The sequence below is a fragment of the Lagenorhynchus albirostris genome, chromosome 6 (genome assembly GCF_949774975.1).
Source record: "Lagenorhynchus albirostris chromosome 6, mLagAlb1.1, whole genome shotgun sequence".
Classification (NCBI taxonomy): domain Eukaryota; kingdom Metazoa; phylum Chordata; class Mammalia; order Artiodactyla; family Delphinidae; genus Lagenorhynchus; species Lagenorhynchus albirostris.
This window is the reverse complement of record NC_083100.1, coordinates 53,979,845-53,996,732: the sequence shown is the minus strand read 5'-3', so window position 1 is coordinate 53,996,732 and position 16,888 is coordinate 53,979,845. Positions and strand designations below refer to the sequence as shown.

The following is a 16,888-nucleotide window of genomic DNA, read 5'->3' as shown; positions in this document are numbered from 1 at the left end:
AACACACTTAGGCTAATACCTTAGGAAGAAATGGGGTCTTGAGTCTTTATGCAGACCTGTTTTGCTTACTATAAGGCACAACACACCAGTATTTTCTTCGGAGACCAGAAGTCAGCACTGTGGGATGGGGAGACACTGACAGAATCCTAAAGCTTCAGAGAGTTATGCTTCTGCACCTTCCTATTATGTGCTTTTCCTACCACTCACCTACCTCCACCTAAAAGCTAAAGTAAGATTACTGGACTAAAATACTTTAAAAATTATTTTAAGTTATTATAATCATTTTCATACACCTTAATATTCTTTCTGTTGTGCTTACCTACTATTCAAAAACCAAGTAAACTTCTCATTGCCACTCCTTGACAAAGAACTATATATTAGTAGCATTTTCATTTTCTATATATTAGCATTGAATATCCTAATCAATTTGGGTTTATTTTTAGCTTTATTTCTAAAGTATGGTTTTATAAAGAATCTAAAATTTAATACTTGACAGAGTGCTTTAATACAAAATGGTACATTAAAAGTTTCTCCAAATTCTACCCATATTAAGCAATCAATACACTAGAAATTTGTCATTATAGTTTCATAAGACCTGAACAATTCCAAAATAGGCTTTAAAGTGTTGACTTTTATTTACAAAGAGAAAAGAAAGCTTTTAATAAAATATTAGAACATCTTAAAAATCATAAGCTGATACACGCGTCCTGCAGCAAACAACCTATTCTCAAGGTGACAATGCAGTGCCACCTATTGGTTAAAACAGCACAATTCAAGTTTTGCCTTTTAGAACCTCATGGAATATTTTTTTCTGAATATTTTCAATCTCTGGTTGGTTGAATCCTTGGATGTGCGTGGAACCTGTGGATACGGAGGGGCCAACTGTATATATATTATCTTTGCAATTTTCCTAGTTAGTACTTGTAAGAGACTTAAATATGAAATTCCATAATTGAAAAATCTATACATTTTATGCATTTCACAGGTTCCAACATAATGGTTTTTCCTTTTATGCTGAAAAAAACCCTGAATACTTTGTATTTAACTTACAACTCCTGTTCCTGAGATTATACTTTTTAAATTCAAGACTAGATAAAGATTGTATTTTTGTACTATCACTCTTTCTTCTGTTACAGTAGTTTTTAAAATTTCACATGAATTGTGTTTCTATAAAAATATATAATTAAGCTATACTGGAGACAAAACCAAAACCAAACTTCTAATGAATATGTACTAAGTGGTCAAAATGTACTTGATAGCCATTAAACATACCGTACTTTATGCCCCTAAACCAAGGTGTACAGCAACTTATCACTTAGTACCACACATGCTATTAATTATGCACATTAATAATAGCTCTGTAACTTGCAGAGGAAAAAGCCTCTCACACTGTGCTGGCTCTCGATCTCTTCATGCTTCTGCTGTAGGGCTTGGGAAGCCCGAATGGAGTCTCCAATCCCCCACTGGGCTCTCAGCTGTTCTGATCCAGGCCCTTCAAGCCAGTTCACAACCTATGAATGGAAGTTGAGATGAAAATTTTAAAATAATCAAAAACTTTTCAAACTTTCATTCTAATTGGTTTTCCCTTCCCAAAGTTCCTCAAGTATTTTTAATTTAAATTATTTAAATTCTATTGTATAGGCAGTAAACGTTTCTTCTGGAACTATACAGCCATAATGTGACAACTTTTCCAAAACCTAAATTTGATAAAATGTACACTACAGCACCTTAGGCTTTCAGCTATCTGATCACCTGCCAGGCTAAAAGAAATATGACATGCTCCCATAAGAGAGGCTTAAAAATTAACTTATGATGATAAGAAAATTAGAGAACTATAGGATTTAGAATTGGAAGGGACACCAGAAATGACATTGGTCAAATTTCTTATCTAATACTTAAGAAAACTGAGTTTCAGAGAGATTAAGTGACTTGTTCCAGGTAACATAATTCATTATTAAAAAACTAGGACGAAAAGCCACGCGTCCTGACTCATACTCTAAAGTTCCTTCCAAAGCACTCATAAACCAGAATCAATTAACTGATATAAAGTTAAAATACTATTTTTCTCACTTGGAAAAGAAAATTAAAAACTGTAGAATTATACTACTGCAGTACCCTCTAGGGGGTCTTCTTAGGATCAGCCAAACATTCAGACCCACGAGACCATCTGAAGTCCCCCTGGCACCAAGTCTACTCAGAAGGATGAAGGGAAGGGACTACAGTCTGCCAGGGTAGCAGGACTGGGTGTTTCTCTTCTGCCGGGTCCCTGAAGCAGTCCAACAGTTCAGGAGATGAGATCCATATGAGACAGATATGGGAGACACTCTGGCATCAAAACCTCACACCACACAAGCATCATGCCCATTATAAAAGTCACTGAGCTCCAAGATGCCCGAAGTTATGCCTTCCATCAAGTATTAAGAGTTCTCCCAGTCCAGAGCCAGAATAATTTTTACTACAAGCAATGTCGCCTGGTAACACAGTTGGCATTTTTATCAGGTTTTCAAGGGAACAGACCTAGATAGTTAAGCAAAGATCAAATTCTCATGCAGAAGAAAGGGTTTTTGTTTTCTCTACCCACAAACATATATACTCTAAAACTACACAGATACAGTGAAGTAATTCTAACAGTAAAAAATATTGCCCTGCTTTACCAAGCTGAATTATTATTTATCAAGCTAAATTACAATCAGGAAGTCAACAACAGCTAAACTTAGGATATGCCTTAAATCTAAACTTAGGATAGGTCCCAAGAAGTGAATGAGGATGTCTGTGCAGCATAATATTAGAGACTCAGTGGATAGACAGGCTTACCTTATCACAGACCCACAGTGCATTCCATAGTTATTACCAGGGTAAAATATATTTAAAATCTAAGAGTTTATGTAATTTAAATAATCATGTAAAAGTACCACCTCAAAGGGAAAAATCATGTGTGTTTCCTTCCATTAATTTTTCACATGCACTGCATTTTCATATGTTACTCCAGATATAAGTGCTGCAGCCGATTGTCAGAGTACAAGTAATTGTATCCTATGTTTTTCACTTCCTTGTGGCTACAGTTATTATCATTTTAATGGCTCGAAACCCCTTTTTTAAGAAGGCCAGCCTCCTTGCCTGCCTCCCTCTTTCACACCCTCTCATCTGTCCAAACAACCAACCAACCCACCCGACTAAGAGCTAAGTAAGCAACGTCCTACCTCAAGTAACTATTATACCTGCTTTCACAACTCCAATTCTCTACTGTTGAGCATCTAAATAATTTTAAGATGAACATATATATATAGCAGTTATGCAACAGGATTCTTCTCTAATTCTCTATTGCTTTCCTAGAAAACATTTTCAATAGAGATCTTGGGTCCAATGATGATACAATGTTAATTGCTAATAGTATACATTATAAAATTACTCTTGTAATTTTTAAAACACTTGTCTCCATTTGAAACGTCCAAGTCATGAAAGTTTTAACTGAGAATAACCTTTGCAAGGTATATAAACTGACTACTGCTTTTACTTTATTTTATTTTATTTTTGTTTTCTGAGATTCTCAGTGCAATTTATTAAGAAACACCCATGTGGGGGCTCTGGGAGAAACAGTATCTCTTTCTAACAACAAATGTATTTTGTCATTTCCAAAACAAACTCTGGAAATGGGGTTCTTGCCCTCAGTCTACTTCAAGCTTAATGTAAGAGATGAGATGGGTAGTCAACCAAAATAATGCAGCAATGATTACATTTAATTTGAAATCATTTATATTTATTACAAAAGTGGGTTAGAAACAGTAACTAAGGAAAAAATTGGTTAGATCATAAGAATGTTGGTAAGTTCCTACGTGAATGATAGTAACTTTGAGTAAAATTAGGGGAAAGTTTCCTGGAAAACAACGTAGACGTCATCTACTTTTGGATTTTATATCTTCTTACATAGATTGGTAAAAAAACACCAAGACTTCTTGTTTTCTTAATAACCAGAGGGGAAAAACAGAACTACATACTAAATAAAAATCTTTTCATGAGGACCCAATACTCATCTTTGTTTAAATATTTCTCCCAGTGAGAAATCCTATACTGGTTCTACATTACATTCGGGATGAAATGTGGCTATACTATGGCCATGGCCATACTATGGCCATACTACCATGGCCATACTATGCCATGGATGATGGGGCCCCGCCTATCCTTCACCATTTCCTTCTTTAACTGAGCCCACGTTGAACTTTTAGTGCTCCCCAAGGGCGCCATGTTCTCTCATTAGTCTTGCTTTGACATGGATCGTCCTCCTACCTGAAATCTTTTCAGCCCCTTCTCTTCGTGACCTCTTTTTCATCTTTCAAGACTCATCTCATGCTATAGATTTTGATGATTTTGGTTTTAAGTTTTCTACTGAACTGTTTATTTTTCTGTTGATCCATTTTTTAAAATGAGTTATTTTTCATTTCCAAGGGGTTGGATACTTTTGATCTGTTTGAACTTACACTATTGATTTCTAGTTGTCAAACAAATTCAAATAAAGATGACATTCCTGTGATTATTCTCACTATTTCTTTTTAATTTTGAAACTGCCTACATAATGAGAGTACTTTAAAGAGCATTATTATAAATTATGCATTTTAGAGTTATAATTTAGAGCAATATTCTCAAACCAAAAACCCTTAGAGTCATTCTTGACTCCTTTTTTTCCTTTTACACCCTGCATATCTGATACCCCTGGAATCCTGCTGTTTTGACTTTCAAAATAAACCTGTTCTAAGCCTACTTCAGGCCTTACCTAGATCCTTGTGGTAGCCTCCAAACCAGGCTTTCTGCTTTTAGTTTTGCCCCCTACATGGCTATTACTTTTAAAATACTTCCACCAAGTTTAAAACTGAAATCTCTTCAGGTGTATTTCTAAATATTAGTGAGAACGAATAAACTGCGAATGTTTGCTTACTAACAGTATATGATCTTTTGGGATTTCTCTCTTTATGTGTGTGCCCATTTATGTCCTAGTATCTTAAATATTAATATATTCTTAGCTTCCACCTTCTCTTTACAAGGTTTTAATACTAAAGAGCAAAAACTCAAAACCAAAAAAGTCCAAGTATTATTTTTGACTCACTGGAATAGCCTAACTGCTACGATTTTCTTTGCTAAATTCTGTTTTCAGAGTCCTAAATTCATCTGTAAACCTCTACTGCCAGGTACTCTTTAGAATACAATGCTTTGTTCCTCAACATCTCCACTTTTTCTGCTTTACTCTTTGGTATGAGCTATATTTGGAGGGGCAGGGTACTAGGATCCTGTTTGTCTCTGCTGGCCTGTGGAAAGTATCACTCTTTCACAAAAGAGACAGATGAGCAGTTCTGTCTTAAGGAAGCACTAGGCGTGACTCTGAAATTCTGGCTCTGCTCCTAGGAGTTGAAAGACTTTGGTCCATCACCTTTGAAATGGTGTTAATGCTACCTACTGTATAGGGCTATTGTCAGGATTATACAGTCATTATACGTAAGACACTTAAGCACAGTAGATGATACCAATAGTTGTTAGCCTCTTTGCTTTCCCCACTTTTTCTGAAGAAAAAAGCCTAGCTCCTTCTATTTATTCACTCTTTATAAACTATGTCTCACATCTGCATTTTACAGTAAAACCCATAGGCTTTTTAATCCCCGAACTAAGTGTTTTAGTCTATGCTTTTAAAAAATGGAAATAAAAAGAGTAAGTTTTAAGAAACCTCATGTAAACATTTTGAAACAAGTTTCCATTCCCTTTGGGGGACTCAATTGCTTCTCACTGATTACTATGTATTACGAATATGAATATAGAAACATATACAATGGCATTTAAGCAATTAATATAATAAATTATTTCACTAAAAATGTCTAAATTCTAAAAATAAGGGTAGAATGAAAATAACTCAGAAATTTTAACTAATTAATGTGTTATGTATTATTTTTAAAAACGTAAGGCAACATTATTTAAAATTTAAACTTTGAAACTCTAGAAAACTTTTAAACGATAGAAACAAAAGAAGCAGGTTAATATAAATCATGATAACTGGGGAAAAACAATTCATTAGCAGGGAACTTTCAAGGAGTTATAAATTTAAAAATAAATTTTAAATAAAGCAAAGACATCTCCTTGGCACACACACACACAAAAACAGTTACACAGTCAAGTGTACATATAGTTTTAACGTATGCTGAAAGTAATTTCCCTTGGAATGCAACATCAGTAATGTAAACACCATAAATGTATGACTATTTCTAATAAAAATGATGCAAATTGAGGTTGATGCCCCAGTAAATAAATCTATTTAAATGCATTAATGATGGTGGTTTGCCAAAGTGGGTTATAAAACTTAATTTCAATCAGGACATCTTGCTCATCAGTCAATCTGAATATTAACTTACTGCAAAAACAGTTTCATGCACAATCCATATCAATGTGACCTCTCAAACGGTTACATTTATATGCAAAGTATAACCTTGGAGATGTGCTCTTAGAATCCACCATGACAAATATTTGCAGAGGCCAAAAATGCACGTGACTATCCATCATTTTTTCCTGGCCAGACTGATTTCTAAAGACTGCATGAGAGAATATCTAGAAGCATGTTAGGTCAAATCAGGTAGAAGGGCATATCAAGCAGATGTCAAGCATCTGACCAGAAGAAAGAATATGGTGAACTGGGATCACAGCCTCCAGCTGTATACTTTAGCAACTCAGAGTTATCCTATTTTGCATCTATGGTTCCTTTCTACAAAGGAAGAAAATCACATGGATGATTCTAGAAATAACATTTGTAATGCTGGCAGAAATTACTGCCACAATAAATAATGAGAATAACGATAGCTTATTTCAGTGAAGTGGCATCATCTCCTATCCAGAAGTACGTGAAATCTGATTTTTAAATGTAGTGGCAGCAACATGGAGAACTTCTGCATTCCACATGAAGTCTAATGCTACCGATTTGAACTGTGGGGAATAAACGGCTGACAACTACAATGGTTATTACCATATAGTTTATCTATTAGAGCTACTGGTTTCTTTTTCATTATGTTCTGTTTTCAGTGATAAATCAGTAAAAAAAGAGATGTGGAAAATTTCAACTTTCATTAATTTTACACAAGCAGAGGTAGTCAACTTTATGATTATCTTTATATAAACATCAAAAAATTTCATTTTCCCCCAAATTTGCAAGACTGAAGATGGTAGTTTATATTCTGTGTGTGTGGACATGATCAATATATGTTTCTAAATAGCTAAACTTAAGTAATCATTTTGGCAAGAGAAAGAGATCTTTCCCTAAAATGTGACCTGTGAAAAAAAGAGTGTAGAAACCATCACCTGATGAATATTAATGCTCTAATCAATTCACATGTAACGCTTATAAAGAAAATTGAATTGCAATGAGGTTTATTTGTTTTTAACAATAATCTCATGACCATCACCACCATCATTATAAGTATCATCACCATCTCCTTTCTCTAGTTTCTTTATTCTTTATCCAGTTGAGCTGGTCCATCATTTCAAAAATGCATGTCAATACATTAACTCCTTTGCCCCTGATGTCACATAGCAAAGCACAAATGCTGGGGGAATCCCATCACCCACGTTCTCTGGGGCCTGCACATCAACAGCCAGCCATGAATTGACAGGGTCACATAACAGGCCAGAAAGTTTCCACCATAAGTTCAAGATCAGCACTATCTAAAAAATACATCTATACTTCCATGGTAATTTCACTCTTCCAATCCCCAAAATGAAAATTTTGAATCATTTCCACTCCATTTAAACCTCTAACCCTCTTTAACCACTGCCCTCCCCATCCCTGCCTTGCCTCCAAACCTCCACCACCAAAGAGATTCCCTTTGTGTCTTACTTAAAAACAAACAAACAAAAAACAATCAAAAAAACCTAATCACTCAAGAACTACTTCATCTTCTCGATGCCTGACTTATATATATGGAGGCAACTCTGGATCATCCTACCATCTCCCTCCTGTTACAAAGGAAGAGTTCTCCCTCCTCCATTCTAAAGCTAATCCCTTCAGCTCTGCTTTGGAGTCCATTCACTTCCACCTTGTCACGAACTTGATAGTATTAATTATTCTCTCCTCCATGTTCAACTCCTCCTTCCAAACATATACTTTCCCCCTAGAATTTAAGCCTCTTAGTTTTCCATATTACAAACACAAACTAACAAAAATAAACTACACTTGACCCCAGCTGTGGGCTGAATTGTGTCCCCACACTCCCCATATGCTGGAGTCCTAACTCCCAGTGCTTTAGGATGTAACCATATTTATTTGAAGACAGGGTCTTTAAAGAGGCACTTAAATTAAAATGAGGTTATTAAAGTGAGCCCTAATCTCATATGACTGGTGTTCTTAAAAGGAGAGGAAATTTGGACACAGACAGGTATAGAGGGAAGATGATATGAAGACATAGGGAGAACGCATCAGTAAGCCAAGGAGAGAGGCCTGGAACAGATCCTTCCCTCACTGCCCTCAGGTGGAATCAACCCTGCTAACTCCTTGATCTTGGGCTTTTAGCCTCCAGAAAAAATGAGGAAATACATTTCTATGGTTAAGTCCCCTAGTCTGTAGTACTTTGTTACAGCAGACCTAGCAAATTAATACACCCTCACTTCTAGGCAATGCTCTGTTTCTCATCTTTCCTTCAGAGACAAAACTCTCAGCGAGTTCCCTACACTCCACGTCTCCTTCACCACACCTCACTTTCATTCCTGAATTCAGTCCAATGTGCTACTGGCCCTGCTACTCCATACCCTGGGATCACCAACGACCTTGACCTTGTGGATTCTTAGTGAACATGTTAACTCTTCCTCTTTTTCAATCTTCCAGCAGCATTCGACAGGGTTCCCAACTCCTCCCCTGACATGCTTTCTTCTTTTGACTTCCACGACACAGAGCTGTTCACACTTTCCTTCTTCATCTCTGGCCAATCCTCCACTGCCTTCTCTTCAGAAGTATGCTCCTCTATCTTGTCATTAAATGCTGGAGCTTCTCAAAGCTCAGTTACAAAGCCCTCTTCTCGTCTACTCTCAGCTCTTTCCTTGGGAAATTCTCACCCACATCAATGCTTTAATTACCATTCATACACAGATGACAAACAAGTATGTCACCAGCCCAGACTTCTCATTTCTGGACCTGTTTGGGACTACCTTTATATATCTTCTCTTAGATGTCTCAAAGTCTCCTGAAATTCACCATGTCTAAAACCAAACTCTTGATTTTCCACACCTTTTCCATCTGCACGTAAACCCAAACCTGCCCAATTTCCCTAATTAGACAACACCATCATCCATTAAGTCTTGCAAGCCAGAAAAATGCTTCACCTCTGATATCATCTTCTTTTCACGCTTCCTCCCTTCACTCTCCTTGGGACTTGAGTGGTTGCAATTTTACAACTATTTGTGTAGTTATGTAGCCATGCACCAGAAGGCGGGACACCCTGTCTGTTTTTACTCACCATTACATTCCACCAAGCACAATGTCACACTATTGTAGATAGATACTCATTTCTTTAATGAGTGAGCAAATAATAAATGATACTAATAAAAACTCGTATATGCCAAGCTAAACATTTTATTTAAATTATCTTCTTAATCTTTGTAACAGCCCTATTAAGTAGGTATTATTATTATTATTGTTATTGTTTTCCTCACTTTACTGAGGAGGAAGCTAGGGCATTGAGGAGTACACTTCCTTCCCAAGAACAAACTTGAAAGTGGCAGAAGAGAGTGGACCCAGGTTACTGTGGTACTTGTATACCACTATGCTATTTCATCTTTATGGTTTTCAAAGATACTCTCAAGCTATTTAAAGTTTACCTGAGTTTAATACAAGCTATCTTTAATTTATGAATATATTATGTAGAAAAAATTATATATAATTAACATATGCTCAGAAATCTTCAGTTTCTATGTAGTTATCATGAGATAAAGCCTAAATCCTGTTGCCTGGAATTCAAGATCTTCCATGATCCAACTCCTTCCCTCCTTTCAAGCCTTTTTCCTCATGACACCCTGATGCTCTAGTCAGGGGTCAGCAAACTACAGCTTGCAGGCCAATTCTAGCCTACCACTTGTTTTTATAAATAAAGTTTTACTGAAACAGCCAAACACATTTGTTTACATAATGACTATGCATTACAATGGCAGTTAAATAGCCACAGGTTCAAGAAAAACTGTATGGTCCAAGAAGCCTGAACATTTACTATGTGGCCCTTTACAGAACAAGTTTTCCAACAGCTGAATTAGAATTCTAGGCTACAATCTAGTTCAATGGGAACAAATATAATAGCTTCCATTAGCTGAGTGCTGGGTTCTTTCAACAAACCTTTCAAAAGAGCTCCTGTTACCTCTGTTTTATGTAATGAAAGAAGGAAGGAAGAGAGAGAAAGAGAAGAAGGGGAATAAAGAAAGAAGGAAGTCAAACTGAGGCTCAGGTGGGTGAATAATGTGACCATAATCACACAGCAAATAAGTGGAAGAACTGGGATTCAGAGCATGCTCACTATGTTCCATGACTCAAAGGCCAAACACTTTCCCTGGTGCCTACTGCTGCCTTTTTCTTCAGTAGAACTTGGGATTTCATGTTATTGTTTGTTCATGCTATTCTTTCTCCTCCACAGAATGCCAGTTCTCCTTTAAAACCTAAAGGAGGTGCCTGGTGAAATCTTACACATTCTTGGGGACAAGCTCAAGCACTACCTCTTTCCACTAAGTCTTCCGAGATCACTTGCAACCAGGGGAATAATCCCTCCATTGAATGCCCACAGCACTTCAGTCATTCCCTTGTGACACCTAACACTTTCTCTCCCCTCTTAAGTTTAATGTAGCAAAACCCAAGTTTACCTTTATATCCTGTAGAAAAAGCACAATGCCTTCTATATAATAAGTACTTAACAAATACTTATCTAATAAATGAATCTAGATTAAAAACTTTGGGACACTTCTAATCTGGATTTTTAAAGTGAAATATTTAAGATTTACTTCTTAATAATTCAACAGATCAAAATCCAGAATGTAGTCTAAATACAGAAATGTCTTCCTTAGTATCGATTTTTAGCATTTTTAGCCTACTTATAAAAATCAATTTTAAAAGGAACTAAAAATTCATAAGAATTAAATCTACTTGAAGTTTTCTTCAGTATCATAAATAAGGAAACAATATTATAATTACTTATATTACACATTAACATTTTGCTAGGACAGAAAAACTCTTCATAATGCCCAAATTAACAACAACAACAAAGTTATTAGAAATTTAATATAAATCTAAGGTCAACAATAAAATGTTATTTATTACAAGAATACAGAGACCACAGGTGATGTTTCCAACAGCTAGTTATTTTTGAAATTCTGGTAGAGTGAGCTGAATGCTCAATGTCATCACTGTAGAAATAATATAATTTAAACGCAAATACTAATTGTAAAAATAGTTTGAGAGTCTGGTTTGACATTTCTAAAGTTCTCTATATAATGTAAATAAGGCATAGTATAAAATCAGGTACAGAGTAGAAATTACACACACACATAAAAAAATTTAGATTTTAAAAAGAGTTTAATATGTTGGAATCAGACACCTACCTGCATCACCTTCTGTTGAATCTCTTCTAACTGTGTACGCTTACTACGTTGCCTACAAACTTCCTGGTAGCGGGTATATTGCTCTCGCAGTGAATCTAATAATTTCATAACCTGTGGCTGTGCTAGTAGTTCATCATCCATAGGAGACCACGAGACCCCTCCATCTGAGCCATTAAATCGACGCTGCTGTAATTCGGATAACAATTCATGTCCTTTAAGAACGAAAGATACTTACAATTAATACCCATAAAGAAATATAAATCTTACTTCTCAATCTTCTCAATTCTAATCCCTTATTTTTAGAACGTATCTGCCTATGTATTTTTAGAACGTATCTGCCTATATATTTACCTACCAGGTCTTAAGTACTAAAATGCAATTTCTCAATTTATATATAAATAAATAGGAAAACTGCATGCATACATATACATATGGATATATACTATGTCGTATATCATAGCTCTATCATATACAGACAGTCCCCGATTTAACGATGGTTTGATTTACAATTTTTCGACTTTATGATGGTGCATTCAGTTGAACCCGTACTTCAGATTTTGATTTTTTTCTTTTTCTGGGCTAGCAATATGCAGTACGATACTCTTTCGCGATGTTGGGCAGCAGCAGTGAACTGCAACTCCTAGTCAGCCACATGATCATGAGGGTAAACACTGATATACTGACAACCATTCTGTACTCATACAACTGTTCTGTTTTTCACTTTCAGTACATTATTCAATAAATTACATGAGGTATTAAACACTGTATTATAAAATAGGCTTTGTTTTAGATGATTTTGCCCAACTGTAGTCTACTGTAAGTGTTCTGAGCACGTTTAAGGTAGGCTAGGCTAGGCTATGATGTTCGGTACTTTAGGTGTATTAAATGCATTTCAACATGATATTTTCAACTTACGATGGGTTTATCAGGATGTAATCACATTGTAAGTTGAGGAAGATCTGTGTCATATATACTATATATGCCATACTATATAGTAAGTATATAGTATATATGGCATATATATTTTCTAGACCTAACTATCTTTCTATCTATCACATTCTTGTTATTGGTGGATTCAATCCTCAGGACATTGTGCCAACCATTTCTCTGTAGAGTACAATTATAATCTGGGATTTCTGTCTGATGGTATTAATTAGTATGTTTTGTCTGATAGTACTAATCAATACTAAGCATTATGTTGTAGGATTTCACTATTAATCCATAACCTTAATCATAGCACCTAAAAGAAATGTTGGTGTGTAACAAATGTATGATTAAAGGGAGAAAGTCTTTACTACTGGTACAAAATAACATTTAAGTAATCTCTATTTATATAAATTTCTACAACATATTAACTGTGAATCGTGAGGGGCCACACTAATGTAAGAACTGCACTCAATGTCATTTGATTACAGCAAACTCATGGAGAAAATCACTCATGCACAAGAAGTTAAAATTATAGAATGTGCAACATCTAAAGCTGTAAGTATAACATTAACAATTTTACAAGATGACGCTGGTCAGACCACTGATGGCCAATTTCAAGATGACTGTCAGAGCTGACTGTGCTGTTTCTGCATGTAGCCCTCTCCCTCCGTCTGTAATAGCTCCTGTCCACTGATCGTCAGTCGGGGAGGAGGGAGTTGGCCTTTGGACAGGAGTCTGCCCTACACCTCAGTTGCCGGCATCCAAAACAAAGAAAACTACCCTTTCTATCAAAAAAGAAAAAAAAAATTTTTTTAAGTGAATAAATTGCAAATTGTTTTTCTAGGATAATACTATTCCAATTATCATTAAGGAACCCAAAATATGCAGACATTTAAATTCTCTCCTCTTCAACTCTATTCAAGAAAATGTCCTAAACTTAAATGGCTTTAAATAATAGAAACAGTTTTTATTATGATTTGGAGGTATTTCCAATTTCTGAAGAATATCCAAGATTGTTTTAAACGTCCCCATTTTATACTCTTTCTACTTTAAGAGTCAATAGCATATTAAAAAGGACTTAGTGACATATACAGATAATTCTAAAATACAAATGTAACAAGTTTCTGAATTCAATGGTTTAAGCAGCTTTTAAAACAAATATAAACATGGAACTAAGTTTTGAATCTAAAGCAATATTTTTACTGACAGTCTCTTGTACCTTCTAAACATGCAGTAATTCACAGATTACAATTATTTCTTTGTTCTTTCAGGAAGTAAGATCTAAATTGTACTGAAAAAACTCAGGAAAACTGAATCGATACAACGAAGATATTCAGAATTTATTTCTTTACTCTTTATTATACTTTATAATTGGAAGGACACCTGTTTTGAAGACTTATGGAAAGTCTTTCTATATATATACACACACACATTCATATTCTTTATATATATATTTCCATAAAAGTCATTAAGATCAGAATATATATATTTTTTCTTCTTTGATGACTGTTACCTTTAATGTGCTCCTTGTGGATACCATTTACATTAGAGAAGCAGAACCACATAATGATTTCAAAGACCATACTTCGAAACCAAACTGCCTTGGTTAAAGTCCCAAATCTAGCATTACTAGTTGTGTAATCTGCCCAAGTTACTAAACCTTTTAATGCCTCAGTTTCCCCATCTTAACATTGGGGTGACAACAGTACCTACTTCAGTGGGTTGTAGTGAAGCATAAATGAGTTAGCATACATAAAGTGCTTAGAATAGTACCTGCCATGCAGTAGGATTAGAACTATGCCCTATTAGAAAAATATATTAGAAATAAAATTAAGGTATTTTCATTTAAAAGAATTCCAATGTGTTCTCTAGAATCTGTGAAACTACTACTAAAGCTGTTGAGGCTGGAATATACAAACCATGCAGCACTGAACACACACTACGTGAAAGGCCATTGCAAGGCGCTAAGTGTTTTTACACAGATGATTGTAAAACAGTACAACTAGTGGCTTTGGATTTAGACCTTTTTTTAGTGCTATGGTGGTAGAACTTAATAGTTATTTGATCTTGAACAAGTTTTTTAATATCTCTAAGCCTTGGCTTCCTCAAGTAGAGAAAATAATACTAATTATCTCAAGGAGTACTTAGAAGAATGAAATATGAAAATACATAAAAGTACAATGCTAGAAACACAATGCATATTCAATAATCCTCATAGCAAACCCATCAAATAGAAATTTTTATCTTCATGTCATAAAGAAATAAATTCAAATATTTCAAGATAATTGATCATTATTAATAATTTTTAATATTGTAGAGTTTATTAACACACTCTTAGGCTAAACCAAAGAGCAGTTTGAAACACTTCTCCTTCAGTTTCTACAACATAATACATACTCAAATCAATGTTTATTTCATGAGCCAATTAATGTATGGTTGGTTTAATGGATTATGATTATCACTGATAAATATGTTTTTTCATCTTACCTGTCTGAAGAACAGTTTCAGGATCAACTGATGGAAGAAAGTTTAAATCCACAGACCTGGCAAGCACCAAAAGAGTATTTTTTTTAACTATATGTATTTCTATTTATATAACTTAAAAAAATCCTTTACATATACTTACCAAAACAGGGGCCTACAAATATGAAAATCTGAAGCATACTGTCCTACCAGGCTAATTTCTCTTAAGCATCAGGAAACCCATTACAGATAATTAAACACTAGTAGCCAAAGAAATATCTATGTGATAAAAAACAAAATATACTACTTGGAAAAATATAATTTATCATTATTAACTACAGTATTATTTCAAGTATATCAAAGGAATCCATTTTATTATTTTTCCACTGGATATCTGCTTCAAACTGAAATTTGTCACTATATAATAATCCAGAAACATTAACATTAAAATCGTGTGCAGCCATCCTCCAATCCAAAGTTTACCTATCTATAGCAATCTTGATATTCGTATGTATGTGTACCCTAGCAGATGTACACTCTTTATGTACTAATTATGTTTCACTTGCAGCTGGACTATATGGGCTTTATTTTCTTAAACATATATGGAAAGTGGAGAAGATGAAGGAAAGATAGAGTACCTGGCAAATCAAAGCCTAGGGCCTTGCTACTGTAACTGACAGGTCTTGCTCTATACATTTCACTTTTGTCAACTGATCTAGGCCTTCACCTCTTGTATAGCCCAGATGTTTCCTGAGGACTGACATAAAGAAGGTGATGAAAATTTGCAAGAGGGACTTCATTGTGTGGGGTTTAAAAGAGACTAAGTAATAACACTTGAGTTCCTTAGGGAGGGATTGGCAAATACAAGATTTCACTTGACACTTCATGTAGTCACACAAACCATCGTTTCCCAGTGTTTCCCAAAACACTGAATGAGATACTACTGAGTAGAGAAGATGGGGTTCCACTGTCATGTAAGTATGGGAAATTTTAAGAAAGCAATTAAACAGGTTTCTTTACTGCAACACTTTCTCAGAACATGTAATCTGTAAATGTTTACAGTCATTCCCAAAGACGGAAACATAGTAAACAGCATTAAACTCTATGACCATGAACTCATTTTCTACCAGTACCCTCTTAGGATGTCTTTCCTGGAGAACATGATTTTGAGAAACACCAGATTTACTCTGCTGGACTACTCAGAAAGCAAGAGGTTTGGCAAATTTTTGTCAAGTAACTTGAGTGCTATTTTCAATTCCATAGTATATAAGTATGTGTGTGTGATGTCTATATACACACTCACATATTTACATATATGTAAAATTGTTATTTACATTTTTATATGGTGTCTATCTATAAGATAGTAATGTTCCTAAATGTTTGTTGTAACTTTAGATTTATATTCAAACCATTTGTTTTCATATTTTTACTTTATTTTAAATCAAGATTTGGTGTTAAACTATGATCTTCTCACATTCCTCCTATATCATTATCTCAGTTAACTGGTCTGCGACTATATTTGGATTCATGGAATAACAAGATGCATTCTATCAAGGTTCCATTGTATTTTCAAGGTCAGATTCAAAAGAGATAGACAAGGATGAGTGCTGATCCTTTCAAATTTCTTAATGAAAAATTACTGCCTAGTGACTACTTTGTTACTGAGGATTAATTTGCTTCCTACAGTACTTTTTACCTGGGGAAAGGAAATTGGTCTGAAAACTGTTGAGGTTGAAAAGTTCAATGGAAATCTGTAAAATGATAAATCTAGGTAGTTACAATTAGATCCAGTGTCATAAAATACTAAATTCCTGAAGTTAAACTCATGAATATCACATATTTTACAAGGATGTAGGAGTTCCACAAGATAGGCATTTAAGTGCTAACATATGTAAATAAGGTT

General features: G+C 34.9%; 1 protein-coding gene across 4 annotated transcripts in view; it reads right to left on the bottom strand.

Annotated features, from left to right (window-relative positions):
• SESTD1 (SEC14 and spectrin domain containing 1) overlaps positions 1-16,888 on the bottom strand; it is a 138,861-nt gene that overhangs the window by 22,969 nt on the left and 99,004 nt on the right. For all 4 annotated transcript variants that reach the window (XM_060152531.1, XM_060152533.1, XM_060152532.1 and 1 more), the window contains 3 exons: positions 15,010-15,065; positions 11,596-11,807; positions 1,389-1,511 (listed from right to left, as the gene is read on the bottom strand). In XM_060152531.1, the coding sequence (XP_060008514.1) occupies positions 1,389-1,511; positions 11,596-11,807; positions 15,010-15,065 (391 nt within the window). The remainder of the gene's footprint in view (positions 1-1,388; positions 1,512-11,595; positions 11,808-15,009; positions 15,066-16,888) is intronic.